This window comes from Mustela putorius, unplaced genomic scaffold (assembly GCF_011764305.1).
Source record: "Mustela putorius furo isolate JIRA1106 unplaced genomic scaffold, ASM1176430v1.1 tig00000450_pilon_pilon_pilon, whole genome shotgun sequence".
Taxonomy (NCBI): Eukaryota; Metazoa; Chordata; class Mammalia; order Carnivora; family Mustelidae; genus Mustela; species Mustela putorius.
The window spans coordinates 26,633,792-26,660,246 of NW_025421385.1; the positions used below are offsets into that span (position 1 = coordinate 26,633,792).

General features: G+C 36.2%; 1 protein-coding gene across 6 annotated transcripts in view; it reads left to right on the forward strand.

Annotated features, from left to right (window-relative positions):
• The window catches only part of HACE1 (HECT domain and ankyrin repeat containing E3 ubiquitin protein ligase 1), a 117,231-nt gene that overhangs the window by 75,643 nt on the left and 15,133 nt on the right, over positions 1 to 26,455 (forward strand). For 5 of the 6 annotated variants that reach the window (XM_045080269.1, XM_045080267.1, XM_045080265.1 and 2 more), the window contains 6 exons: positions 9,603 to 9,714; positions 9,807 to 9,904; positions 10,085 to 10,172; positions 13,711 to 13,860; positions 14,380 to 14,576; positions 23,599 to 23,730. In XM_045080269.1, the coding sequence (XP_044936204.1) occupies positions 9,603 to 9,714; positions 9,807 to 9,904; positions 10,085 to 10,172; positions 13,711 to 13,860; positions 14,380 to 14,576; positions 23,599 to 23,730 (777 nt within the window). The remainder of the gene's footprint in view (positions 1 to 9,602; positions 9,715 to 9,806; positions 9,905 to 10,084; positions 10,173 to 13,710; positions 13,861 to 14,379; positions 14,577 to 23,598; positions 23,731 to 26,455) is intronic. The other variant, XM_045080268.1, reaches the window with a different exon arrangement.

Here is a 26,455-nt window from a genome sequence, read left to right on the forward strand (position 1 = left end):
TTGGAACTCCAGAGACAGGGAAAAGCAATGCAAAGAACTCATGGCTTTTTCCCCAGGATCCTTTAGTCTTGCAAAGTTAAATTTTTAAAAATTTTATTATTTTTCTTATTCTGTTTTTTTAACTTTTTCTCTTTCCTGTCTTAACGTTTTTTAACTAGTTTATCTTAACAGTACATTTCTAAAAAAAAAAAAATATTTTTCAAGCTTCATTTTAATAGTCCATATTTTATCCTTCATTGTATTTAACCTTACTTTTTGTATACATATAGGTATTTTTTTTTTCTAAAAAATTTTGGGATACAGTTTCTTCTAATAGATCAAAATATACCCTAAATCTAGTACATGGCTTTGTTCTAGTCTCCAGCCTGAGTACATTCTCTCCTCTTTTTTTTTTCTTTTTCCAACCAACTTATCAATTCCTTTTTTAGAATTAAAAAAAAAATTTTTTTTATCTTTACAGTCATATTCCATCCCTTCATTGTGTTTACCCTTATTTTTTCTGTATGTATGTATGTGTGTGTATATATATATATATATGTTTTTCTTTAAAATTTTGGGAGGTAGTTTCTTCTAAGAGATTAAAATATACCCAAAATCAAGTGGGTGGCTTTGTTCTGTTCACCAGTCTAATATATATACACATTTTATTTTCTTTTTATCCCCCCCCCCCCCCAGTTTTGGGTCTCTTCTGATTTAGTTAGTGTACATTTTTTCTGAGGTCTTTGCCACCCTTTTAGTATTTTATTCTTTTGTTCATATATTCTTATCTGGATAAAAATGACAAGGTGGAAAAACTCACCACAAAAAAAACAAAAACAAAAACAAGAGACAATAATGATGGCTAGGGACCTAATCAATATGGACATTGGTAAGATGTCAGAACTAGAGTTCAGAATGATGATTATCAGGGTGCTAGCTAGGCTCAAAAAAGGCATGGAAGATAATGGAGAAACCTTTCTGGAGAAATAAAAACCCTTTCTGGAGAAATAAAAGAACTAAAATCTAACCAAGTTGAAATCAAAAAAGGTATTAATGAAGTGCAATAAAAAATGGAGGCTCTTACTGCCAGGATAAATGAGGCGAAAGAGAGAATTAGTGTATAGAAGACCAAATGATGGAGAATAAAGAAGTTGAGCAAAAGAGAGACAAACAACTACTAGACTATGAGAGGAAAATTAGATAAGTGATACCATAAGATGAAACAATATTAGAATAATTGGGATTCCAGAAGAAGAAGAAAGAGAGGGGCAGAAGGTATATTGAAGCGAAATTTAGTGGAGAATTTCCCTAATATGGCAAAGGGAAGAAGCATCAAAATCCAGGAGGTACAGAGAAACCCCTCTCAAAATCAATAAAAATAGGTCCACACCCCGTCATCTAATAGTAAAATTTACAATCTTAGGGACAAAGAGAAAATTCTGAAAGCAACTCGGGACAAAAGATTTGTAACATACAATGGTAGAAATATTAGATTGGCAGAAGACTTATCCACAGAGACCTGGCAGGCCAGAAAAGACTGGCATGATATATTCAGAGCACTAAATGAGAAAAATATGCAGCCAAGAATACTTATCCAGCTAGACTATTATTGAAAATAGAAGGAGAGATAAAAAGTGTCCAGGAAAAACAAAAATTGAAATAATTTGCAAACACCCAACTAGCCCTATAGGAAATATTAAAAGGGGTCCTCTAAGCAAAGAGAGCCTAGAAATAGTACACCAGAAAGGAACAGAGACAATATACAGTAACAGTCACCTTACAGGCAATACAATGGCACTAAATTCATATCTTTCAATACTTACCCTGAATGTAAATGGGCTAAATGCCCTAATCAAAATACACAGGGTATCAGAATGGATAAAAACCAAAACCCATCAATATGCTGTCTACAAGAAACTCATTTTAGACCCAAAGACACCTCCAGGTTTAAAGTGAGGGATGGAAAACAATTTACCATGCTAATGGGCATCAAAAGAAAGCTGGGGTGCCAATCCTTCTATCATATAAATTAGATTTTATGCCAAAGACGCTAATAAGAGATGAGGAAGTGCCATCTTCTGACGGCACGTGGGAGAAGAATGAGGCACAAACAAGTCAGCTGCAAGAGAATGGGAGTAGGGGGCGAGAATAGAAAAGACTGTTGCTCTGAACAACTTTTCAGTCATATTTATTAGAAAGTGAGTAACAACCAATGAAGAAGCCGGAGTAGATTACACAGTTATCATGAGTTTTGTAGATACATAAGAAGAGAGGCAAAGTATGTCTGGTCACATAGTACACGACCCATAGTGAGCAAGCCCAAACGAAAGGATTGTCTGACTAACTGCTTATGCTCTCCAGGAAAGGGGAGATAATGAAAAAATGAAGTAGGTGGCATTCTGCCCTAAGCAAGCCAGGCATCCCCAGCTGCTTGACTTCAAGAATATATGTCATCCTTGCCCCAAAAGGCCTGTTGCCAGTACATGTTTTTCTTAAAGCTATATCTAAGCATGCTTGGTAAATAATATAATTTCTCAAAGTTTATATTTTAAGCAGTACATTGCTCTGAGGGACAGTTATAAGGAAGGAACTATCATACTTAAAGGGTCGGTCCAACAAGAAGATCTAACAATTTAAATACATATACCTTTAGGGGCGCCTGGGTGGCTCAGTGAGTTAAGCCGCTGCCTTCGGCTCAGGTCATGATCCCAGGGTCCTGGGATCGAGCCCCGCATCGGGCTCTCTGCTCAGCAGGGAGCCTGCTTCCTCCCCTCTCTCTGCCTGCCTCTCTGCCTGCTTGTCATCTCTCTCTGTCAAATAAATAAATAAATAATCTTTAAAAAAAAATACCTATACCTTTAACATGGGAGCAGCCAACTATATAAACCAATTAACAAAATCAAAGAAAACATTGACATTAACAATAATAATACAATAATAATAGGGAACTTTAACACCCCCCTCACTGAAATAGACAGATCATCCAAGCAAAAGATCAACAAGGAAATAAAGGCCTTAAATGACACACTGGACCAGATGGACATCACAGATATATTATTCCACAGTACATTCCATCCCCAACAGAATACACATTCTTCTCTAGTGCACATGGAACATTCTCCAGAATAATCACAGTCTGGGTCACAAATCAGGTCTCAACCGGTACCAAAGATTGGGATCATTCCTTGCATATTTTCAGACCACAATGTTCTGAAGCTAAAACTCAATTACAAGAGGAAAGTTGGAAAGAACTAAAATTCATGGAGGCTAAAGAGCATCCTACTAAAGAATGAATGGGTCAACCAGGAAATTAAAGAATAATTGAAAAAAATCATGGGAACAAATGAAAATGAAAACACAACTATTCAAAATCTGTGGGACACAGCAAAGTTGGTCCTGAGAGGAAAGTATATAGTCATCCAACCTTTCTTAAGAAACAAGAAAGGTCTCAAATACACAACCTAACCTTATACCTAAAGGAGCTGGAGAAAGAACAGCAAAGAAAGCCTAAACCCAACAGATGAGAAATCATAAAGATCAGAGCAGAAATCAATGAAATAGAAAGCAAAAGAATGGTAGAACAAGTCAATCAAACTAGGAACTGTTGGTTCTTTGAAAGAATTAGTAAGATTGATAAACCCCTGGCCAGGACTTATCAAAAAGAAAAGAGAAAGGACTGAAATTAATAAAATCATGAATGAAAGAGGGGAGATCACAGCCAATACCAAAGAAATACAAACACCAGGTTCATATATAATAAGAATATATTATGAGCAACTATACACCAGCAAATTTGACAATCTGGAAGAAATGGATGCATTCCTAGAGACATATAAACTGCCAAAATTGAACCAGGAAGAAAGAGAAAACCTGAACAGACCCATAACCAGTAAGGAAATTGAAGTAGTCATCAAAAATCTCCCAACAAACAAGAGCCCAGGGCCAGATGGCTCCCCAGGGGAATTCTACCAAACATTTAAAGAAGAATTAATAGCTATACTCCTAAAACTGTTCCAAAAAATACAAATGGAAGGAAGACTTCCAAAATCATTTTATGAGGCCAACATTACCTTGGTTCCAAAATCAGACAAAGATTCCACCAAAAAGGAGATTTACAGACCAATATCCTTGATGACCACAGATGCAAAAATTCTCACCCAAATAGTAGCCATTAGGATCCAACAGTACATTAAAAGGATTATTTACCACGACCAAGTGGGATTTATTCCTGTGCTACCAGGTTGGTTCAGCATCCACAAATCAATCAATTGATACAATACATTAATAAAAGGAAGAACAAGAATCATGATACTCTAAATAGATGTTGAAAAAGCCTTTGACAAAGTACAGCATCCTTTCTTGATGAAAACTCATCAAAGTATAAGGGTAGAGGGTACATACCTCAATGTCATCAAAGCCATCTATGAAAAACCCACAGTGACTATCATTCTCAATGGGGAAAAACTGAGAGCTTTTCCCTTAAGGTCAGAAACACAGCTAGGATGTCCACTATCACCACTGTTATTAAACATAGTACTAGAAGTCCTAGCCTCGGCAATCAGACAACAAAAAGAAATAAAAGGCATCCGAATTGGCAAAGAAGTCAAACTCTCACTCTTTGCAGGTGATACAATACTTTATATGGAAAACCCAAAAGACTCCACTCCAAAACTGCTAGAACTCATACAGGAATTCAGTAACATGTCAGGATATAAAATCAATGCAGGGAAATCAGTTGCATTTCTATACAGCAACAGCAAAACAGAAAAAAGAGAAATTAAGGAGTCAGTCACATTTACAGTTGCATCCAAAACCATAAGATACCTAGGAATAAATTTAACCAAAGAGGCATAGAATTTGTGCTCAGAAAACTATAAAGTACTCATGAAAGAAATTGAGGAAAACACAAAGAAGTAGAAAAACGTTCCATGCTAATGGATTAGAAGAATAAATATTGTGAACATGTCTATACTACCTAAAGCAGTCTACACATTTAATGCAATCCCTATCAAAATACCATCAATTTTTTTTTCAAAGCATAGAACAAATAATCCTGAAATTTATATGGAACCAGAAAAGACCCTGAATAGCCAGAGGAATGTTGAAAAGGAAATCCAGAGTTGGTTGCATGACAATTCCAGACTTCAAGGTCTTTTACAAAGCTGTAACCATCAAGACAATATGGTACTGGCACAAAAACAGATCAATGAAACTGAATAGAGAGACCAGAAATAGATCATCAACTCTATGGTGAACTAAACTTTGACAAAGCAGGAAAGAATGTCCAATGGAAAACAGACAGTCTTTTCAACAATGGTGTTGGGAAAATTGGACAGCCACATGCAGAAGAATGAAACTGGACCATGTCCTTACACCACACACGAACATAGACTCAAATGGAAGAAAGACCTCATTGTGAGATAGGAATCCGTCAAAATCCTTGAGGAGAACACAGGCAGCAACCTCTTCAACCTCAGCCACAGCAACTTCTTCCTAGAAACATCGCCAAAGGCAAGGGAAGCAAGGGCAAAAGTGAACTATTGGGACTTCATCAAGATCAAAAGCTTTTACACAGCAAAGGAAATGGTCAACAAAACCAAAAGACAATTGACAGAATGGGAGAAGATATTTGCAAATAAATGATCAGATAAAGGACTAATATCTAAAATCTATAAAGAACTTAACACCCAAAGAACAAATAATCCAATTGATAAATGGGCAAATGATATCAACAGACATTTTTGCAAAGAAGGCATCCAGATGGCCAACAACACCTGAAAAAGTGCTCAACATCACTCGGCATCAGGGAAATACAAATCATAACCACAGTGAGATACCACCTCACACCAGTCAGAATGGCTAAAATTAACAAGACGGGAAGCCACAGATGTTGGAGAGGATGCGGAGAAAGGGGAACCGTCCTACACTGTTGGTGGGAATGTAAGCTGGGGCAGCCACCCTGGAAAATAGCATGGAGGTTCCTCAGAAAGTTGAAAATAGAGCTAACCTACCACCCAGCAATCACACTACTGGGTATTTACCCTAAAGATATAAATGTAGTGATCCGAAGGGGCATGTGCACCTGAATATTTATAGTAGCAATGTCCACAATAGCCAAACTGGATAGAACCTAGATATCCATCAACAGATGAATAGATAAAGAAGATTTGGTATATATATACAATGGAGTAGAATGCAGCCATGAAAAGAAATGAAATCTTGCCATTTGCAATGACATGGATGGAACTAGAGGGTATTATGCTGAGCAAAATAAGTCAATCAGAGAAAGACAATTATCATATGATCTCCCTGAGATGAGGAATTTTAGAGACAGAGTAGGGGGTTTGCAGTGTAGGGAAGGAAAAAATGAAACAAGTTGGGATCAGGAGGGAGACAAACCATAAGAGACCCTTAATCTCGTGAAACAAACTGAGGGTTGCTGAGGGGTGGGGGAGTTAGGGAGACTGAGTTATGAACATTGGGGAGGGTATGTGATATGGTAAGTGCTGTGAAGTGTGTAAGTCTGACGATTCATAGACCTGTACCCCTGGGGCAAATAATACATTATATGTTAAAAAAAAATTTAACGGCATCTGGGTGGTTCAGTGGCTTAAGATGCTGCCTTCTGCTCAGGTCATGATCTCAGGGTCCTGGGATCGAGTCCCACATCGGGCTCTCTGCTCAGCAGGGAGCCTGCTTCCCCTCTCTCTCTCTCTCTCTCTCTGCCTGCCTCTATGCCTACTTGTGATCTCTCTCTGTCAAATAAATAAATAAAATCTTAAAAAAAAAAACACTTAAAAAATTTTAAAAAATAAGTAATAAATAAATAACACAGCTATTTAAAAAGAAAAAAAGGAAGTTATGGATTGCAGGGTGTTTAGAGGTAGCAGCCAGTATAGCCACTATGAGTAATAGTTAAGAGCCAGTTCCAAACAAGAAAACCTGCAATAACCAATTAGTCCCCCTCTCTCCTTCCTGCTGCATAAAATACTTAAGAAACATTTGAATTTTAGTTAAGGAATGATTTTTAACCTCAGTTTCTACTTCTTTTTATCCTGTTACCTTAATCTTATGGAAAATTGTTGTTACCAACCCTCTTTGTAGGCTGTTTTCCTTTTCAGGGTGTCTCAGGAAACCTCTCCTGGATTGGAGTCTGCCTTCAGACTGATATGCACAGGGTCTTTGGGAAAGAAAAGTCCCTAGGCCTCTGGAGCATAAGCCAAAGCATTGGCATTTTGGTATGCATAATTGAGTAACACCTAGGAAGCACCCATGGGGTTTTACCAAGGAGCTGGTGTGCTTTGTCAGGTCCTTGTTCAGGACATTTATATTGGTCCATTAATTTTTTAAGCAATACTACACCAGGGATTGGACCCATAGTATCCTGTTGGGTCAGGGGACAAGTAGCAATGGTAGTAAGTAAAGTGGCAACACAGAGACTATAGGCCTTTGTGTGGGTTCCCTCTGTGTGGGTTCCCTCTTGCTATTGGCTTCCAGTTACAGGGCTTTGTTTTTCTTCTCGGTTAGGATATGTAATTTGGGCACAAGCCACTTGACTCAGTGGTTACACGTGGAAATTTCCAGTCCTCCTCACCTAACGGAATCATTCCATCTACCTTTGGCCCAGAATCCTCCTTGGCAGTGACAGTAGCCTTGCAGTCCAATCCACCCTCCCTTGCTTTCCTTGGCTATAGAGGTCCCTTATACACATTAATAATCAATTAAGACCTTTATAATTAGTAGTCTCATCATTTCATTGGAGCATATGGCCTTGCTTATGCTGCTCTGGGGAGATTCTTGAATTATTATGGCAGGCATGACATTTTAGGTTAGATATTGCAGGCAACACATGACAGAGGCAATGTGTAAAAGCACACAGCAGCATGACAGACCCCTAGCTAAAGGTGCTCCTTTCTCAGATGGTGAGTTTGGCAGTTAGTGGGCAAGTTGCAGGTAAAGTCATTCCCCTTGGTTAATTGCAAGGTCCTGCCCATCCTGCTAATTATGCCAGTTGTTCTGTGTTGGTCTTAGCCTTTCAATACCCAGTCTTGTGCCTAGACCAGCCCTTGTGGTTTTTATTATGATTGCAAGATGCCCTTCAGCAATAACCATTAGGAGACTGAAAAAAATAAAGATTTATTACTTACAGGACCTGGGTATTACACAGCACACATGGTAGACATGGGGGAGTGGGAGAGTGCATGATAATGCACATGGGCCTAAAGTTCTGCTTTTATTGGGGCTGAGGTGGGAGCCAAGGGTTTCATAGGCTCACTGTTGGTGAATTTAAAACATAAGAGCAGGAATTTAAAGCATGGGAAGAGGAAAAACTGGGGGCCAAATGGTCAGTTGTAGAAATCTAAACCAGAGGAGCCTTCCTTTGGGAAAGTGGTGTGGCTCCTTATCAAGTTATGTGCTGGCTTTCTGTTTATTTGAGATAGCCATCTTTGAAGTAGATGCCTCTTTGAAGTGGTTGCCTTGGCAATAAAAGCTCAAGTTAGGCACTTACATTAAAATAAGAAAAAATACCCTAATTGTCAAGGTTTACACTATGTATTCAAAGGATAGAAATAAGAATAAAGGTAGATAGTGGTGCCTGGGTGGCTCAATTCATTAAGTGTCTGACTCTTCTCTCTCTTTTTTTTTTAAAGATTTATTTATTTATTTATTTATTTGACAGAGAGAGAGAGAGATCACAAGTAGACAGAGAGGCAGGCAGAGAGAGAGAGAGAGAGGGAAGCTCTCTGCTGAGCAGAGAGCCCCATGCGGGACTCAATCCCACACCCTGAGATTATGACCTGAGCCGAAGGCAGCAGCTTCACCCACTGAGCCACCCAGGTGCCCCTAAGTGTCTGACTCTTGATTTCAGGTCAGGTTGTCATGATCTCAGCCCTGTGTCAGACTCTGGGCTCAGTGCAGAGCTGGCCTGAGATTCCCTCTCCTCCCTCTGCCCCTTCCCAAGCTCTCGTACATGCTTTCTCTCTCACACACAAAATAAATAAATAAATAAAAATAAAGTTAGATCTAGAATATTATTTTCATGAAAAATTGAATATAACATGCAGTGTAATTTTTCTGGTTTGGAAATTCATTCTTACAAGCATTGTTATGCTTAAGAGAAATTAGGAGAATGGTCTCGGTTGGTTAGGCAGCTGCCTTTGGCTCAGCTCATGATCCCAGCACCCTGGAATCAGGCCCACAGCAGGTTCCCTGCTCAGTGGGAAGCCTGCTTCTCTTTCTCCCTCTACCGCTCCCTCTGCTTTTATGCTTCTGCTCTCTCTCTGTCAAATAAATAAATAAAATTGTAAAAAGAAAGAAAGAAATTAGGAGTAAATCTCATCAATTACATATTTGATATTAAGTTTAGGTATAACCTAATTTATCAAGTCTTTTCTGTTAAAAATGGGAATTTAAAAAATATACTCTTTGTAATCAAAGTATTTCAGCTGAGATCTGCCTTTTTGTGAATAATTTTTGAAGTGTCAGAACATTGTCTAGAACTGTTTATTATAAATAAAGTTCAAGAATGATTATTTGTGGAAAGGACATTAGCAGGCTCATTAAGTAATCTGATAGGTAGCTGAAATACTGCTGACATATTTTACCTTTTTTTGTTGGGTTAGCCTTTTAAAGATCGCTGTGAATGGTTCTATGAGCATTTGCATTCAGGACAACCAGATTCAGACATGGTGCACAGGCCAGTGAATGAAAATGATATCCTGCTGGTTCACAGAGGTATGTTTAAAAAGAAGCTGATGTGGTTGAGGCATAAAATACCAGTTACTGTAAATTTTAATACATAAAATTAACCAATGCTACATATTTAGATTCTATTTTTAGGAGTAGCTGTGAAGTTGTGTCAAAAGCAAATTGTGCAAAGCTAAAGCAAGGAATTGCTGTACGGTTCCATGGAGAAGAAGGCATGGTGGGTATAAAAATAAGTGCTATTAATGTCACTAGATCTAAAAGATTGAAATGCACTTGAATAAAGTTTAGTATATAATTGATAATGGAAGAAATTTGAAATGATTCTAATTTGTTATTATTCAGAAAAAATTTCCACATATAATTCTGTTGATATTTAATTTTATTTTCTTGAACTCAGGGTCAAGGTGTTGTGCGTGAGTGGTTTGATATTCTGTCTAATGAGATAGTCAATCCTGATTATGCATTGTTTACCCAGTCAGCTGATGGTAAGTTGTACAGTCTACATTATTTTTTCCGTTACTTCTCATATTTTCAAACTATATCAGTGCTTTTTATCCTTTGATTCCCATAGTAATCCTGTGAGCTAGGAGTGGGATAGTCCCATTTCCTAGAAGAGAAAGTTGAATCCAGAGATTTTGTTAACTCGATTAATGAGTGGTAGGATCACGAGTGGAACATGGTTCAGTCTAGCATTCTTTCCTCTACGTAGATGGTTCTCAAGGGCCAGTGCTGGCTGTAAGGAAGTTTTCATCAATCTTTTGTAAAGTAAAACTAAATTTATGCAATTTAAGGATTGTCCTTAGACTGGTTTTCTGAGCTAAAATTTCCTTTTGTGAAATAGTGCCTTAGAAAAGATGGACTTAGAAAAATACTTACTTGGAAAAATTAAAATTTGTTAACCCTATTTGAGTTTCCAAGTCTTAAAATTTATCAGTCATAAAAAACAGTCTAGATTTCATGGTGTTAAATCTTAACTTATAATCTATTTATGTATAGTAACTTAGTTTTCGGTCCTTTTAAAAGATTAAACCTAAACAGCTCTTATTATCTTATAATTGAAATAGGTTATTTGTTGAAATGGTACTTTCGACCTGCACAATTCTAATTCGATATAGTAGGCTGAATGGAAATGGTTACTGCCTGATCTATGAGAAGAATACTTGGCAGTTCTCTGACTTAAGAAAGACATACACAAGTGAAGAGGGGATTTCAGTTTTTAAATGCTTTACGCAGTTGTTTTTATTTCCTGAAGATCTTTTCCTTCCCAATGTTTAATTTATTTTTTGTAAGGAGAGAGTGCATTTTTTTTTTTTTTAAGATTTTATTTATTTGTCAGAGAGAGGGAGAGCGAGCGAGCACAGGCAGACAGAGAGGCAGGCAGAGGCAGAGGGAGAAGCAGGCTCCCTGCCGAGCAAGGAGCCCGATGTGGGACTCGATCCCAGGACGCTGGGATCATGACCTGAGCCGAAGGCAGCTGCTTAACCAACTGAGCCACCCAGGCGTCCCGAGAGAGTGCATTATTAATTGTACTTCCTGATTGTCTCCAACTGAACCAGTAGGTAAACCTCCACTGAATAAGGATGACGACCAGGCAAGCGGGGGACGGTGGTGGGCTGCAGGGATACTAGGGAACTGCAGGTATTCTCTTCTGTGCTGGGCTCCTCAGACACACGGGGTGTATTTGAAGTTGTTTAGGAATATGTGACTGCTTTAATTGTATAACTTCTGATTATTTGCTCTGAGGTGAATTTGGTGCTTTTGTTGTTGTTATGACAAATTTGATGAGGTGGTGGGTTTAGTTAGGCCTGATCTTTGAAGCAAGATTTAGCATTAGAGCATTGTATTTTAGCTTTATTTCATTTCTTTATAGTCCCCTATTCTGAGGCTGTCTGTTTAGTTTCATAGCTGAAGAACAGATTTGGTGTGGAATTATGAGTCGAGGTAATTCCTCATACTATGAATATATTAGCAGAGCATATGCTAAAGCACAGAGATCATAAAGATTGTGATTTGTACTTTTTGTAAGCTGTAGAAGTCTTCTCTTTGGGATCATAGTATTTATAAATTAGAATCTCAGTGAAATATTTCTTTGTTCTTAGGTTTAGTTGACATGAAGGGAATTACATTTTGAATTTTGAATTAAAAATTCCTAAATGTGGGAAATGTTTGGGTAGGCTTCATGTCTATAATAATTTCTTTAAAACTTGCTTTCTAATTGAATTAAGATATTTACCGTAGAGTTTGGCCTTTGATGTTACACTGGATGTGAATACAGGCTCTGCTCCTCTTGTTATCATCTTAGGCCAATAAATGTAACCTTTTTGGACCTCAATTTCTCCATTTGAAAATGGTGATAATATGTGTTTTGTGATGTGGTCAAAGAGAAATCAATTAGCTATTACGTAAAAAATGTTTAGCCTAGTGCCTAAGACAGAAAGCACATAGAAAGTAGAAATAATTATTAGAAGCTATTTTTATGTGGGAAACGACATTTTCTTGTTCACTAGGATTTTTCTGAGGTGATGAAAATAGCTGTGTCACAGTTTCATTTTATTTATTTATTTAAAAAAAGATTTTATTTATTTATTTGATAGGCAGAGATCACAAGTAGTCAGAGAGGCAGGCAGAGAGAGGGGGAAGCAGGCTCCCCGCTGAGCAGAGAGCCCGATGTGGGGCTTGATCCCAGGTCCCTGAGATTATGACCCAAGCCAAAGGCAGAGGCCAGCCCACTGAGCCACCCAGGTACCCCAGTTCCATGTATATTTATTTATTTATTTTTAAAAAGATTTTATTTATTTATTTGACAGACAGTGATCACAAGTAGGCAGAGCAGTAGGCAGAGAGAGAGAGGACGAAGCAGGCTCCTTGCTAAGCAGAGAGCCCATGTGGGGCTTGAACCCAGGACCCTGGGATCGTGACCTGAGCTGAAGGCAGAGGCTTTAACCCATTGAACCACCCAGGTGCCCCTGCACTAGATATTTTTTTAGATTTTTGTTTTCATTGTGATCAAATATATAACATAGTATTTACTCTTTTAACCACGTTAAAGTGTACAATTCACTGGCATTAAGTACATTGACAGTGTTGTATAACCATCACCGTTTCCAGACGTTTTGTCATGTAAGTGGAGCCATACTAGGTTTTGACAGTAATTGGTAACTACTGCCTTTGCCATTTTTACTTATATACCTCTGTGGTACTTATTTAAAGTTGATTATTTGTGAGGTGCCTAGGTGACCGGTTGGTTAAGTGTCCAGACTCTCAAGTTTCAGCTCAGCTCATGATCTCAGGTTGTGAGATTGAGCCCTGAGTCGGCCTCTGTGCTCAGTGGGGAGTCTGCTAGAGATTCTGTCTTTCTCCCTCTACCCCTCCCCCTGCTTGGGTGTGCTCAGTTGCTCTCTCAAATAAAATCTTAAAAAAATAAAGTTGATTATTATGAGGAATAATTGGTTGACTTGTGGATTTTGGTGATTTTCCTGATAATTGGTAAAAGGCATCAAGTTCATTACTTAAGAACAGTTATATATTTAAAATTTTAGTTACTCTTCTTGTGCTCTATTCCAATTTTAGTATATGTGCTGCCGAAGTGAGCACTGTAGTGCTCTACTCCATAGGAAAAAAAAGTAGTGAAGATCTGCACTGGGCATGTATAGATGAATAAAACAATGCCTGTCCTAATTTATAACCTATTATTTATCCATTGCTGAGGAAAACGTGTATTATCTTTTAATGTATTATTTTCAGGATCTCTTTGACACATCTTCCAACCACTTTCAGTTAAAAGTATTTCTAAAATTTTCTCTTTGCAAAGACTTACCTGATAAGTATGTGTGAATTAATGATTATCTTCTGACAATTCCATTGTCTGTTACATATTCCATAAAGAACATTCTGGTGGAAGTTTATACATAATGTAACCTTGGTTTTGCTGAATTCTATATGAACTGATTTATTTGCATTGAAGTGATCTTTTTTTTGCATCTAGATTGTTAGAAGTAAATTATTTTGTATTTATTTTAATAGGAACAACTTTTCAGCCTAATAGTAACTCCTACGTAAATCCTGATCACTTAAACTATTTCCGGTTTGCTGGACAGATCTTGGGATTAGCTTTGAACCACAGGCAGCTGGTCAACATTTACTTCACAAGATCATTCTATAAGCACATTCTTGGTATGGCTCTATTGTTATTTCCAGAGACATTTATTTGAAGTGTTTTTCTTAGAATCTTTAGGGAAAAACTAAGTAGGTAAGTGATCGCATTTTGATTGAGGTAGTTTTTATTTCAATTAGAAACTGTCTGTGTTTGTAAGGCATTTGGGAGCCTGAGGGAGAGAAAAAAAATCGAATTTTTTGCTAAAAAATTGTTTTTCATTTTAGTGTGCATATGTTTATGCTAAGAATGCATTTTAATATGAATATGCTTAAGTGAATGGCACTTTTTGAAGTAATAATAATTTTTCTGTATAGCTATTTCAAAGAAAGATTACATTATAAAAATGTGGGAAAAAACACAAGTTTAAATTAACAGACTTCCAAATCTAGGAATTAGCCTCCACTTAAATCATGCTGTGAATTGGATTATATTTTGCAGTTTTATGGAATATCTGTAGAGGGCAGTATTTTACCATTAAACAAACAAGGAAAGGCAGAAACATTTAGAATATAACTGCTGTATGTTTGCATTTTTAGGTATTCCTGTAAATTACCAAGATGTGGCATCCATTGATCCAGAGTATGCCAAAAATTTGCAGTGGATTTTAGATAATGATATTAGTGATCTGGGTCTAGAGCTAACCTTTTCTGTTGAAACTGATGTGTTTGGAGCAATGGAAGAGGTGCCTTTGAAACCTGGGGGTGGAAGTATTCTTGTCACACAAAATAATAAAGTGAGTATTTGAATACTTATCGTAGCCATTGTTTGTAACTTGGCCCTGATACTTTGCTGATTACTCTAGCCTCCTGACACTAGCTAGAAAAACTTTTACTGTTTCAGTTTCATAACATTTTATAACAGAGAAAATATTTAAATTGACTAAACCTTCAAATACCAAATTTTTAGTTAGGAAGGATCATTTCACTAGTGTATTAGATAGCTGAGGCAGTTCCTGAGGCAGCCTAGAGCACAATTCAGTTGATTCTATAAATTGGGCATCTTTTTATTAAAAACTTCGATTAGCAATAGAAGTTTATACCAAAATCAAATTAGGATTTAGTCACTGTTTCATCTTTTGAAATACGATGTTAAGAGTTCCAGTAGAGAAAAGAAGAATTTCCCATGTTAAACTTTCTACATGCTTTTGGTATCCAGTAAGTCTGTTAGATCTCTCAACTTGATTGTTTTTTTAAGCTTTATAACTTGATTATTTTTATTTATTGTTCTGTCTTTTGTTTGTGGATATTTTTTCCAGTTTTATTTGAAAAATAATTGACAGCTGCACATAGTAGTTTTAAATTTTGTCATATGTTTTAAATTTCACTGTTGAAAAATATGATTCAGTTTTATGTTATATTTTGATATGTAGGAAATTGGGAGCCAGAAAATCTGGTTTGGGAACTCTACTTCTGTCATTTACTAGTAGCAACTTCTGGTTAAACAAGACTCAGTTCTTTTTCCTTTCCATTAGTTGTATTGTAATTCCAAGACAGCTTCAGAAGCAACTAACTTTAAGAAATTATGCCCATTGATTTAGTAAAATACGGATTCTTTTTTCTTTGAAAGACCAAAAGACTTGGCTACATTTTAACCTCTTTGAGCTTCAGTTTTCTATTTTGTAGACTTGAGATAATGATACCTCCCATACAGAATCGTTACTAGCATTTTGCAAGCTGAAAACCACAATACAAAATAGTGCTCTATAAAAAGAGGATAGTGCTCTATAAAAAGAGGTTTTTAGTTTGAGATATGTATAGGGTATTGGAAAGTTATATCATGGTATGCAGTTTTACTTTTGCAACTTAGATACTATATGTAGAAAATAGCCCATGAAGTTTAATTTTTGAAAATAAGATCAGAAGCTCAGTTTTTACACACATATGCTTAGATGTTTTTTAGTTTGCTCTCTCATTTGACACATAAGGACACTCACTGAAGCCTAAAGAGTTAATGGTAAAGCTGGGGATAAAACCCAGATTTCCTACTTTCAAGTCTGATGTTCTTCCTTTTGCAAAATTAATCATGTTAAGGAAGATCTTACTTGATTTTTAATATAATGAGTCATGTTAAGCTATAGATCATGAAAAGACTAAAATGCTTCTTTTTTTTTATTTTAAAGATTTTATTTATTTGACAGACAGAGACAGCAAGAGAGGGGAACATAAGCAGGGGGAGTGGGAGAAGGAGAAGCAGGCTTCCCACCAAGCAGGGAGCCTTATGCAGGGCTCTATTATAGGGCCCTGGGATCATGACCTGAGCCGAAGGCAGATGCTTAATGACGGAGCCACCCATGCGCCCCAAAATGCTTCATTTTCAAAATATGTATAAGCTTACCAGTGATTAAAAGTAATTTTAAAAATCTTATTATTAGATTGTCCACCCTGTAGTGCATTTATTATTTTATTTTACACTAGAGACCTATTCTCAATTAAGGTTAATGAAATTATACTATCTTTATTATAAGCAGGTGATTGTTTTTCACCAGAGAAACTCAAACATGATTCTTATCTGTGAATACTATGGTGAGTGGACTTGTCACCCTCTCAGATATATTTTATATGACAAAGTGGAAAGACTCATTAACAATTGCATGATGCATAGGTATATTTATACTTGTATCTCCTAAGAGTACCCCTCCCATTATGACATGATTTTTGTTTAGATTTTTAAAAAGACATTTTATTAATTCTTTGGCACTCGCGTCTTTTATGAATTCTAGAAAGAAGGAAGATATTGAGTAAGTAACAATAAGAGTATACACACATTGAGGGTGTACCTTTCATTGTAAGTCTAGTTAGACTGGAATACTTATTACTGTAATATTATGAGACCGATGCCTTACCACTTGGCAACTGCCTTACTATTGTAATATTAAAAAGGCTGAAACTTTTGCTTCTAAGTTAAATGCATTTTTATTTAACTATATTAACTAATTTTTGGTTGATTATAGGTGATTTTTTTTATTAGCTTTTGGTAATAAAGCAGGATCTCAATCACTAATATGTTAATTCTTCTCAGCTTTTATTTTTGTGATGTAAACATTTTCCAGAGTTTTCTAATGTTACCAGAAAGAGCCAAGTGTAATTGTTTTTTTTTTTGAGTCAAGCATAATTCTGTATCAAATTGTTAATGCTTAAACATTTAATGCTTACTCAGTAAGCAACCCAATTTTTTAAAATTAAAAATCTTTAGAAACATGCCTGCATTTTATTTATTTTTTTTTAATTAATTAATTATTTATTTTTTAAAAGATTATTTATTTATTTATTTATTTATTTGTCATAGAGAGAGAAGCTAGAGCAAGCACAGGCAGACAGAGTGGCAGGCAGAGGCAGAGGTAGAAGCAGGCTCCCCGCCAAGCAAGGAGCCCGATGTGGGACTCGATCCCAGGACACCAGGATCATGACCTGAGCCGAAGGCAGCCGCTTAACCAACTGAGCCACCCAGGCGTCCCCATGCCTGCATTTTAAATTGATTACTTGCTTTAAGATTGTTACTCAGTTTACAAATAACATTTTCAATTTTTAGAAATTTTGTTATTTTTTTAACATATGTTTCTTTTAAGAACTTTTTTTGTTACTCTAAGGTTAGACTTTTACTTACTTATCTCTATAGGTGTAAAGTTGTAACAGTCATCTTTGGAGTTCAGCTTCAAAATCTGTAAGCATGTTGCAGTTTAAATGAGTTACCAAGCTTGTTAGTATGAGAAAATCTGTGTAAGCTGATCTCCACATGGGGGAGTCATTTAGTCCTAAGTTTTATGGAAACGCTTTGATAATTGTGGAATGAAGTCAAATAAAGGAAAATACCTTTGTTTAAAAAGGAGTACATTAAATAAATACAAATGATATAGGCAGAAGAATACATATCCATTCCACATTTTATTTTTTTTAATTTTTTAAATTTTTTTTTTCCATATTTTAAATATGGTCATTTAAATTTAATTTTGTATCTATCAATTTGTTAAAAATCTTAAAAAAATAATGAAACTAAACTCTGGTTTCACTTTTAATAATGGATGAATTACCAGGAGCTGAGCATTTATTTATTTGTTTGTTTGTTTGTTTATTTTTAAGATTTTTATTTATTTGGCAGAGACAAGTATTTGACAAGTAGGCAGAGAGGCAGAGACTGAGGAAGGAAAGCAGGCTCCCTGCTGCGCAGAGAGCCCCATGCAGGACTTGATATCCGGAGCCTAGGATTGTGACCTGAACTGAAGGCCGAGGCTTTAACCCACTGAGCCACCTAGGTGCATTTAAATAGTATTTTCATCTTCTTTTTAAAAATTTTGCTTTTATTTTTCATTTTTTCTTCTCTCTCTCTCTCTTTTTTTTTTTTTTTTTTAAGGTTTTATTTATTTGTCAGAGAGAGAGAGAAAACACAAGCAGGGGGAGTGGCAGGCTGAGAGAGAAACAGGCCCCCTACTGAGTAGGGAGCCTGGATGTGGGACTCAATCCTAGGTATCTGGTATCTGAAGGTAGACACTTAACTGAGCCACCCAGGCATCCCCTCTTTTTTTTTTTTTTTAATTTATTTTATTATTTTTTTATTTTTGAGCAGAAGCTAGAATCATGGAACCATAAAATTTGAGTTAGAAGTGACAGGTTTTCTTATATCTTCAGTCTGTCTCCTAGAACTGAAGAGTAAGCTACATGAGTTTTAAATGCTAACACTTTTACAGTGTTAATCATGAAGTTCATTCAGGCTGGGAGGGAGAGAAATAGGGATGGGATAAGACAGGATATCAAGGAATAGAGGAGGTGGCATGGAAGTTGAATTACAGAAGCATTAAATGGTCAGATGGGGGTGGAAATGGTAAAATCTTCTGGGCTTCTAGGAAGTTAAGGGTGACAGAGCACGATGTATTCAAGGAACCACAGGTAGATCAGTGAGTTGTAGATCTTAGCTTAGATTGCAAAGCAAATGAGTGGTAAAAGATGAGCGGGATAGACGGACGGGCCAAATTCTGAAAGACTCTGCACCCACAATTAAGAATGTGAAAATTGTTCTAAAGACTGTAGGGATGATTGTAGATGTTATAGAGGCAAGTTTCATCAGTGGATTCTGTCTCTTAAAAACACAAAAACAGACTTAGCTTGGAATGTGAAGAATGAATTGAAATGGGGCAATATTGGAGTCAGGGCAACTGATAGGTGGTCGTGGTATTGGTCTGGGGAGCATGCATGAGGATTTTGTAAGACAATGGCAGTGAGGATGGAGATAATGAAGTAGTTTCTTGCCTTTTTGGCGTATCTGCTTATGCCTACAAAAGAAACCTGGTTATCCTTTTGCAGTTTTCAGTAGAGAAATTTCCAGTGAGAACTCTTATATACCAGAGCAGTAGTAAGTGGATAAACTCAGGAAAGAAGCTTTTATACACCAAAGGATATATATTGAAACCGTAAATTGAATTATTCCAACAATAATGCCATTTAAACTGTTAATTATGGAAAAAATAACTATTCCAAACTGTTTTACAAATGGGCCCAGTTTATTCCTCTGCTTAGAGGAGGCGGAATAAAGAACATTTTGTTTTCACTAGTAAAAGTTAATTATTATTTAAGTAAATATGGTTCATTTAGATATTTTTTGAGAAATAATGAAAAACAATTTTCAAGAGGAAAAATAGCTTAAATTTTGCTTTTTTTTTTTTTTTCAAAATCACCACCATTTCTCATAAGAAGACATAATTTAGGTTGAAAGCCTGAAGAGAAGTTAAAATTTTAAGGAAGATGTCTGAGAGAAGAATATTATTTATTCCACATATTCAGAAGACTAGGAGATTATTAAAACAAAAGGTTTCTATAAGTACAGACATATAATTTAACTGGAACATATTTGAAAGTTCAGTCTTCTTAATCTTAGTGTTTTTACATTTTTCACTTCAGTTTGTTTTTTGCTTACTGATTTTATATCACTTACCAGGATCAGAGGCTGAGCCAGAAAAAAGTTGCTAAGGCTCTTTTTGTTGCCGTTGTTGTTTCTATGCTATGCTGAAGCTTTTCGAGTTGAAAACCTTCTATGTATTTATGTAATTATTTCACCAGTACAAGTACTAAGATTCCTTAATATGATTAATTCTTCAATTTAATTCTTTGGCATCAGTATTATTTTATGCCTTCAAAGAATAGACAACAAAACTCAGGTGGGAGCAAACATGACTCCTATGATATGCAATCTGTTAGGGATGACAAAAGATCCTCTGCCCCCAAGTTTTATCAACTCTTATAATAGCTTAAAAGAAAATGATAGTTTAGGCTTGGTTTATAATTAATGTTTAATTATGCAACTCTTTATGCCAGTGTTTTGTGGACTGGTTGTCATCTACATATTCAGTGTTTCCTTATTAAAGCATTTAAGATATTTGATGTTGTTCAGGGCATTAACTGTGGGGAGTTGAGTCACTTGGATGCCTGTATAGATAATGGGAATGCAGTCAGTATATTTCTGCTCAGTATGAATAGTCAGAATGTTAGTGTGTAATGGTAGTGGATGTTCATAGTAATAATTGTATCATCAAGAAAACGTTAATTTGTGTTATTCTGTTTGAGGATGTACAGTGTTTAAGGAAGCAGGGAAACATTTTAGCTCAGTTGGATTTATATTTTCTTCTGTTAAACAGTGGTATTTCAGCTATGTGGAAAACTTTATTTTACTAAACATCTTAGCAGGATTTGTGATGGCTATGATTTTATTAGTCTTCTTTCTTTTTTTAAAAAAAGATTGTATTTTATTTATTTGACAGAGAGGGAGAGAGAAAGAGAGCACAAGTAGGGGGAGCAGAAGAGGGAGAAGCAAGCTCCCTGCTGAGCAGGGAGCCTGATGTGGGGCATGATCCCAGAACCCTGGGATCATGACCTGAGCCAAAGGCAGTCGCTTAACCAACTGAGACACCCAGGTGCCCAATTTTATTATTTTTCTGAGTAATAATTTAGACAAAAATTCATCCACATTTAAATTAACTTAATATGGAAACTGGTATTAGAAGGAGCTGATTTCCACAAATTGATACACAATGACTATGGGTCCAAGTTATAGAAATAAATGTGGAAAATATTTAAAATATTGGAATAATATTCCATGTTAGACGAATAGAAGGAAACAAGTAAGGAAAGAATAGTATACTTGTGAGAATTAATTTTTAAAAAGAGAATGTGTGAGGAAATAATAGGAATTAAGTAATTGAAAACAGAATTTGTACTACTCTGATGAATATGGACTGCAGTAATGGCCAGTTAAAATTGGTGAAGTGTACTTTGAACAGTTCACAAATATTTTCCCTTTTTTTTTTTTTAGCATGAGAGAACACGTGTGCACATCTGAATGGTGGGCGGAGGAATGAGGGGCGGAGGCAAAGGGAGAGAGAGAACCTTAAGCAGGCTCCATGTCCAGTATGGAGCCCAAAATGGGGCTAGATCTCAGGACCCTGATATTATGAGCTGAGCTGAAATCAAGGGTTGAATGCTTAACTGATTGAGCTCCACAGGAGCCCCACAAATCTTTTATGCTTCATAATTTAAGGTCTTGAACAATGATCATTAAATAGTACCATAAGATTCTAAGAGCAAAACATTTTGGGGAAAAGCTGGTCTTGATAAGGGAAGATAGGGTCAAATAAAGCACCTTAAACATTAATGAATGAGTGGAGCAGAAAAATTGTAGTAGTTGAGTAAGTTTATGTAGAGCATACGTAAACTAAAAGATAATCATGTGCTAATATTGAAATCATTGCTGGTTATCACTTGGAAGTGTGCTATATATATTATTTCTTGGATTGGATATAAAAATCTAGTTTATATTTCTGTTTGATTGTTTGGCACTCATTTTTGTCTCCTCCTCTCTGGTAACTACCTCAATGTAGTAACTGATTAAATCCTGTACAGTGGAAAAAAACTTATGGGTGGTAGGGAGTGTGATTTGGGGGCTATTCAGTAGGCTGAATAGCAGAAATGACAGCTTTCCCTGCGCTAGATTACACCAAGAGCTATGTGGGTTTGGGGAGAGCTATGGAGAATCCACCATGACACTTCTATAGCTTTGACACGTATGGAGAATTCATAGGCAGTGGTTATATATAACTTGCTAGCTCAGTCCTTGTGGATTTTTCCCCCCGCTGGGGTAGAGTTAGGAAGTGGGATGGGGCATAGCATTGGATTAGTGCCCCCTCAAATAAAGAAGGAACCTAAAATAGGCTTTCTCTACTCTCTTTAGAACATTCATACCTGGCAGGTAAGAACTATCTATAGCATATTGCTTTTTAGTCACAACGTTTCACTTAGAGGTAATTTAAAATACACAAATGATAACAATTGATAGAGTTGACTGATAAATATGTAATAGTTGATTCTTGTCTGAGCCAAAATATATTATTACCAGTTAAATTTTAAGTGACACTTGTTTTCTGTAATGATGTATTTTAAAATGAAATGTGTTAAAGTAGCTTACCTTAATTTAGAATCAAGTCAACTATGCTTATATGACCATTTTATCAAGTTCTTAGTATGTATTAAATGCACTTGTTGAATGTGTGCATTCTTTCAGTATTTGTTGAACATTTACAAAGTGGCAGCCACTTTTTAGGCGCTGGGAATATATACTAGAAAACAAACAAAACCCCTGCCTGCAGAGAGATTACATTCTAATGAGATACTTCAGTCAGAGACATGAGGAAGTATAGACACTAAGGCCTGAACAAGCTTATATTTGGGGAATAGAGAGAATCAACAAGGGAGAGAGTAGAAAGAAATGCGATGAGAGGGCACAACAGAGACTGGATCATTTAGGGTCTTAAAGGCTAGGAAAGTAATTTATATTTTACAAAGTTGTTTTGTTTTTAAGGTGGGTGAGAGGTGCTTGACTGAGCCACCTAGGCACCCATCACTGTAAGGCTTTGAGCAGGAGTGATGTGATCTAAATTATGTATGAAATTATATAGATAATATTTATTTATATATTTAAAAGATTAGTTGGTGGTATGGGAGAAGCAGTACAGAGGCAAAAATGGAAACTGGGACCCCACATATTACAGTAACCCAGATGAAGGTGATGATGATGGCTTGGACCAGGGTGCTGGATGTGGAGAGGGTGAGACAGGGTTGGTTTGAGAATGTTGTTTGGAGGTAGTTCTGATAGAACTTACTGATACAGCATGTGAGAGAAATCATAGGTGATTGATTCCTAGTATTTTAGCCAAAGTAACTCAGTGATTGGTAGATTATGGGTTTACTGAGAGACTTGAATAATGGTGTCTTTAAACCTTTTCCTCTTTTTTTTTTTTTAAAGATTTTATTTATTTATTTGACAGAGAGAGAGATCACACGTAGGCAGAGATGCAGGCAGAGAGAGAGAGAGAGAGAAAAAAAGTCTCCCTCCTAAGCAGAGAGCCTGACATGGGGCTCGATCCCAGGACCCTGAGATCATGACCTGAGCCGAAGGCAGAGGCTTCACCCACTAAGCCACCCAGGCACCCCTTTTTTTTCTTTCTTTTTTAATTTATTTATTTGACAGAGAGAGAAAGAGTAAGCACAAGCAGGGGGAATGGCAGGCAGGGGAGAAGCAGACTTAGCAAGAAGCCCAATGTGGGACTCTCTCCCAGGACCCCAGGATCACAACACAAGCTGAAGGCAGCGGCTTAACTGACTGAGCCTCTCAGGTGCCCCCAACCTCTTACCTCTTAAGTGAAGAATGATTATATCAACATTATATTAAGTATGTAAAATTGAAAAAAAAAAATCACCTTTTTTTTTTTTTTTTAGGCGGAGTATGTTCAGCTTGTTACTGAACTTCGAATGACAAGAGCCATTCAGCCTCAGATCAATGCTTTTTTGCAGGGCTTTCATATGTTCATTCCACCTTCTCTCATACAGCTTTTTGATGAATATGAATTGGTAAGGAAAAACATCAGTTCATTTTGGTTACGAAACAACACAAAACTCCAGTCGCTATAATTCAGAAATGATTTTGGAGTACTATGTTATAAAATAATGTATAATATGACATTATGGTTTGATGTTCTTGTTAAGAGATTTCTTACAAGATTTGTGGTTGTGCTTATCTTAGTGTGAAATGAAAACAAAAATGGAGTACATTTTCAAAGTATTTTACATGGGAGATGTTGAAGGCCATATATATATATGAATATATATATTCATATTATAGTTAACCCTTAAGCCTTGAACAACGCGTTTGAACTGTTGTGAGTTCAAACTTAAAAGTGGATGTTTTCCAGTATAACACTAAATTTTCTTACTTTTTTTTTTAAGATTGATTTATTTGAGAGCAAGAGAGAGTGTGTGTGAGTTGGGAAAGGAGCGAGGAGGAGGGAGAAAAGAGGACAAAGAGTCTTAAGCAGATTTCACACTAAGCATGGAGCCCAGTGTGGGGTTCAGCCTCAAAATCCTCAGATCATGACCTAAGCCCAAACCAAGAGCCAGACACTCAGCCAGCTGAGCCACCCTAGACACCTCTTCTTTCTGATTTTTCTTAATAATATTTTTTCTTCTGGTTTGCCTTGATCTAAGAATAGGATATGTGTAATTCATGTAACATACAAAATGTGCTTACTGTTTATGTTTTCTATAAGGCCTCTGGCCAGCAGTAGGCTATTAGTAGTTAAGTTTTGGGGGAATTCAAATGTTACATGTGGATTTTGACTGCATGGGGTCAGAGTCCGTAACACCTGCATCGTTCAAGCAAGAATCAACTATACTTCTAAATTTTTGGTTTGACCATATGAGGTACAAGATAATGATACTAACTTCTTGTCCTTCCGAAAAGAAGAATTAGAAGGTTTTTCTTACTGTATTTGTTTAATTTTCTCTAACTTCTTATTTTACCATATATAATTCTAAATTTTCCATTTTAAATCTGTGTGGAGTCCTTACTTTGTTGGTTTCTAGTTTCTAATGTTTGTTTTGCTTTTTTAGTTTCCTTGCCTTTTACTATGACCTAACAGGATTTCTAATTTTATATGCTTTATGTTTGCATTTGCCCTCATATCCTTTTTCTCTCTTATGATTGGTAATAAATTATTTTCAAACTCTTGGGGAGTTGTCTAACTCCGTAATTAAACATAGTTTTTTTTTTTAGATTTTATTTGAGAAAGAGTGAGTGAGAGAACACATGAGCAGAGGCAGAGGGAGAGGGAGAAGCAGACTCCCCACTGAGCCGGGAGCCCAATGCAGGGCTTGATCCCAGAACCCTGGGATCATGACCTGAGCCAAAGGCAGATGCTTAACTGACTGAGCCACCCAGGCACTCCTATAGTGTTTTGAATAGAGTATAGAGTATAGCTAATTTTTTATTTAAAAAATGTAATTTGGAATAGTAAATTTTAGATCAATGGAAAAGTATCCTTTGGTTTTTATTCTTTCCCATAAAATTAGTTTTACCCTGTGCTTTTCACTTTACTTTATGAGTAAGTACACTGATTTATACCTTTTAATTTTACATATATGCCAGTATTTTTTGTTTTATAAGTCATTATATCTTAGTATAATAGTGAATATAATTTTGAAGTCCATTGTGACTTAGTTTCATTAAATGTTAGTTTTGAGGTTGTTTTTGTTTTTTTTTTTTGTTTTTTTTTTTTTTTTGCTTGCATTTTAGGTTTAAGATTAATGGTTTTGTTTAGTATGGACTCATTACTTTTTACATGGCAGTAAGTTATTTTTAGCATTTAAAAATGGAGGAGTACTTATGAACTATTATTAAACATGATTGAAATCTGACTTTTTTCTGTACCGTACATACATTAAATTGGCTTTGTGAGTTCAAAACAGAGACTTCCACATTACCTTTTGGACCTCTGTGTAAAAAAGAACAAATAGCAACAATGTAAATAATTGACAAAAACTTTGCCTCCTGATTTACGGATATTGCTCAGTTTTATGAGATTTATTGATTTATAGTGTATGTAGAGAAAAGTATATGCATCGTAATGTACAGTTTGATGAATTTTTATAAACTGAATACACCCATAAAACCAGCACCTGGATCAAGAAACAGAGAAATCCTGGCACCCCTCATGTCCACTCCTGTTCTATTCCAGTCACTGTCTCTTCATGGGGAACTACTCTTCTGACCTTTTTTTTCCATTAACATTATTATTATTCTTGTTTTTACATTTATTTAAATTCAGTAAATTAACATATCATATATTATTAGTTTCAGAGGTAGAGTTCAGTGATTCACCACTCTTATATTTTTTCTTTAAGATTTTATTTATTTATTTTTTTAGAGAGAACCTGAGAATGGGGAGGGGCAGAGGCAGAGGGTGAGAGAGAATCTCCAGCAGACTCCCTGCTGAGCATGGAGCCCAATGTGGGGCTCCATCTTATGACCCAGAGATCTTGACCTGATCCAAAATCAACAGTCCCGGTGGTTAATGGAATGAGCCACCCTGTCTTCCCCTTCTGACTTCTAAAAATACCATAGATTAGGTTTCTCATTTTTGAACTTAATGTAAATGGAGAAGTCACCTAAATATATCTGCTTTCTTTAGCTCAACTTTTTATGAGAATTATACATATTGTTGCAGGAAGTTGCAATTTGTTCCTTTTTATTGCATTATAGCATTTCATTGTATCTCTGTGTGTGTGTGTGTGTGTGTGT